A 3,666-nucleotide genomic window follows, 5' to 3' on the forward strand; every position below is an offset into this window, starting at 1 on the left:
TCTTCTTCTTCTTCTTCTTCTTCTTCTTCTTCTTCTTCTTCTTCTTCTTCTTCTTCTTCTTCTTCTTCTTCTTCTTCTTCTTCTTCTTCTTCTTCTTCTTCTTCTTCTTCCTTCTCTTCTTCTTCCTCTCCTCCTCTTCTTCTAATTCCAATTCTAATTCTAATTCTTCTTCTTCTAATTCTCCTCCTCCTCCTCATCCCTCATCCCATTCGTTCTCTCCTTCCCCTTCACAATAGTTCACTCCCTTCTTTTCTACTTTTGTTCTTTCCTTCCTTCCTCCCTCCCTCCCTCCGTCTTCCTCCCTCCTTCTCATTCTCTCTTCCCTCCTTCCCTCTTTCCCTTAATTGCAGCACTCACAACTGTACCCCTAGTTCCATAAAATATCACTCATCAACCCAATCTGGAGGGCGCACCCATCTTTGGGATTTCAAGTTCCCTCACTGAAATTCCAGACAAAAACACAGGGCTGGGTGAAGATGAATTTGATGAATTTATTAAAGGGCACAGACATTTTGGCTAGAAATCAGCCATTTCCAATTGCTTGCAAAAAAAAACAAAACCGCTTCATGGCAAACAATGGCTTTGCTTAACAACCACAATGTTCGCTTAATGACTATCCTGTTTGCTTTATGAGCTTTCGTGTTGGCTTCATAACTGCTGCAAAAAATAAATAATAATCATAAAATCGGGTCCGGTCTTGCTTTATGACCCTCACGGCAATTTGTAGGATTTAATTACGGTTGTAACATGAGGACTATCTGCACCTCTTTATGCATTTGGGAGACAAATCTTATTCCTTGGATTTTTAAAGATTTCGCCGTTCTTTTCTCACCTTTGATTTTTTTTCTGAGGTTAACTTATCTAGAATTATTCTTACACAAAGCTAAAAGGATTATATTCCTTGGGCCTTCAAAAACTTATCAATAATAATAGCGTGATATTATGAGCCTCTTAATCTAGCGGTGCTTTATTTTATATCTTATAATTGATTAGTATGTTATAATATTACTGCTGTTTTTAATGCTATTTCTGTGCTGGCTTTAATTGCAGGCGCATAATAAATTCATTTAATGCTTACTACCAGAAGTACGAACCATGTGATCCTTGCATATAAAATCACAGGAGAAGACGGGGAACGAGGAAGGAAGGACCAGATTCCAATAAAGGAGAATCTTCGTAGCTCAGAGTTGAAATGAGGGGGTCCTTGGTGTTCTCTGAGCTGGGTGGTTTTCTTGCAGACGTTTCGTGACCCAACTAGTTAACATCATCAGTGCTAGAAGGGAGTGGGGTTTGTGGAGTAGAGGAGGAAAAGAACTATGGGGATCTTGGTGCTCTCTGAGCTTGGTTGTTTTCTTGCAGACATTTCACGACCCGAGTAGGTAATATCATCAGTGCTAGAAGGGAGTAGGGTTTGCTTGCTCAGTCAGTGTTGGTGGGTCTTGGTGATTTTGATTGTTTGTCTAGTACCTTGATTGTTGGTCTAGTGTTAATCTTGGTGTTAATCTTGACTGTTGGTCTAGTGTTAATCTTGGTGTTAATCTTGATTTTTGGTCTAGTGTTAATCTTGACTATTGGTCTAGTGTTAATCTTGGTTTTAATCTTGACTGTTGGTCTAGTGTTAATCTTGACTGTTGGTCTAGTGTTAATTTTGGTTTTAATCTTGACTGTTGGTCTAGTGTTAATCTTGACTGTTGGTTTAGTGTTAATCTTGATTGTTGGTCTAGTGTTAATCTTGACTGTTGGTCTAGTGTTAATCTTGACTGTTGGTCTAGTGTTAATCTTGATTGTTGGTCTAGTGTTAATCTTGACTGTTGGTCTAGTGTTAATTTTGGTTTTAATCTTGACTGTTGGTCTAGTGTTAATCTTGACTGTTGGTCTAGTGTTAATCTTGATTGTTGGTCTAGTGTTAATCTTGACTGTTGGTCTAGTGTTAATCTTGATTGTTGGTCTAGTGTTAATCTTGATTGTTGGTCTAGTGTTAATCTTGGTGTTAATCTTGACTGTTGGTCTAGTGACCAGTGCAGACGCACAAGCTAACAGTAAACAACAACTTAATCAAGGAAACACCAAGAACACTCTCACCAACACTGAGGGGGCAAGCCACTAGTACATAAAAGTAAAAGCAAACCCCCTCACTCCCTTCTAGACTGGTGATGCTACCTAGTTGGGTTGTGAAATGTCTGCAAGAAAACCACTAAGCTCAGAGAGCATCAAGGAGTTGTTATCATTGTCGTTGTCGTTGTCGTCGTCGTCGTCGTCCTCCTCCTCCTCCTCCTCCTCCTCCTCCTCCTCTCTGCAAACCCCATTCCTTCTAGCACTGATGATGTTACCTAGTTAGCTCATGAAACATCTGCAAGAAAACCACCAAGCTTTAAAGAGCCCCAAGGACCCCACAAATGACAACATGGCTGAACCCTAAAATGTGAGGGGCAATGGACCCCCAAAAAGCGGCTTCTTCAGTTTGGCCATTGGATTCAACTCTCCAAGCACCAAATTTCTGAAAATCAAATCAGAAGGTCCAGTTGTACGGTCAGGTCAGAGGTCCTCAAGCCAAATTACTTTCCTTCCCCCCCACCCCCCCCCCCCCAAAAAAAAATAATTTGGAAAAATCAACCTGCCGCGAAGGTCTGAACTGATTCAACTGATCAAGTAGGAGCGGGCAGAGATCCAAGTCCTGGGTGCGATCAAATGTGATCTGAACGTCCCGGGTTTTGACCAGTGATCCTGGATGGAACTGAAGGACTGAAGATGACCGGTGGTGGAAATTTACATCTAACAGGTATATCGTGGCCAGGGAAGGCGATCCAGCACCACGTTGCCTTGAGTTTCATAGCTCAGGTTGGACCATTCGATCATGGGTGGATCGTGGACACTGTCGGTAGAATTCCACATGTACACTTGCTGGATCTCTCCGTGGAAGAAGATCTCCTCGTGGTGGGCTCGGCCAAGCTGGACCAAAGCATGCGGTTTGATGAAGTAGCCTTGACGTACCACCTTCCTGGGCAACGTTTTTCCATTGAACTGAAAGGCGAGGACCCCCGTCTCAGATGCCCAGTTGATGCAGATCTTCTGCCACTCTTGGTAGAAATCTGGGACTCGGAAGTGCCGAGACACACCGCCTATGTAGACCGTGTACCACGAAGAGCCATCCTGGCTTTTAACCGTCTCGATCAGGATTTCCTTGTCTTGGTCTTTGGTGGCATAGGAGAAGAGGGCTTGTGTGTCTGGAGAGTCGGAGAAAGAACAGAGGCAGACGGTGATGTTCTGGAGAAGTTCTTGAGGTTGATCCATCTTGAAGGTCACGTAGCCTTTGTGGGAGAAGACGAAGGAATAATCCTGCAGATCTGGGGGAATGAGAGAGAGAGAGAGGGGAGAGAGAGAGAGGGGGAGAGGTAAAGAGAGAGAGAGAGAGAGAGAGAGAGAGAAAGAGAAAGAGAAAGAGAAAAAGAGAGAAAGAGAAAGAGAGAGAGAGAGGGAGAGAGAGAGTAAGAGAGGGAGAGAGAGAGAGAGAGAGAGAGAGAGGGAGAGAGAGAGAAAGAGAGAGAAAGAGAAAGAGAGAGAGAGAGAGGGAGGGAGAGAGAAAGAGAGAGAGAAAGAGAGAAAAAAGAGAAAGAGAAAGAGAGAAAGAGGGAGAGAGAGAGAAAGAGAGGGAGAGAGAGAAAGAGA

At 43.2% G+C, this 3,666-nt stretch overlaps 1 protein-coding gene across 1 annotated transcript; it reads right to left on the reverse strand.

Annotated features, from left to right (window-relative positions):
* Window positions 1–2,772: 2,772 nt before the first annotated feature.
* Window positions 2,773–3,291, reverse strand: LOC107298471 (mucosal pentraxin-like). The gene has a single exon (XM_029286535.1). The coding sequence runs from the start codon at window positions 3,289–3,291 to the stop codon at window positions 2,773–2,775; it is 519 nt and encodes a 172-aa protein (XP_029142368.1).
* Window positions 3,292–3,666: the final 375 nt, after the last annotated feature.

This window comes from Protobothrops mucrosquamatus, unplaced genomic scaffold, assembly GCF_001527695.2.
Source record: "Protobothrops mucrosquamatus isolate PMUCROS unplaced genomic scaffold, P.Mucros_1.0 scaffold4004, whole genome shotgun sequence".
NCBI classification, from domain to species: domain Eukaryota; kingdom Metazoa; phylum Chordata; class Lepidosauria; order Squamata; family Viperidae; genus Protobothrops; species Protobothrops mucrosquamatus.

Bases quoted from the DNA above. Each gene is read 5' to 3' on its own strand.
- LOC107298471 (XM_029286535.1), bottom strand. From the start codon at position 3,291: ATGGATCAACCTCAAGAACTTCTCCAGAACATCACCGTCTGCCTCTGT.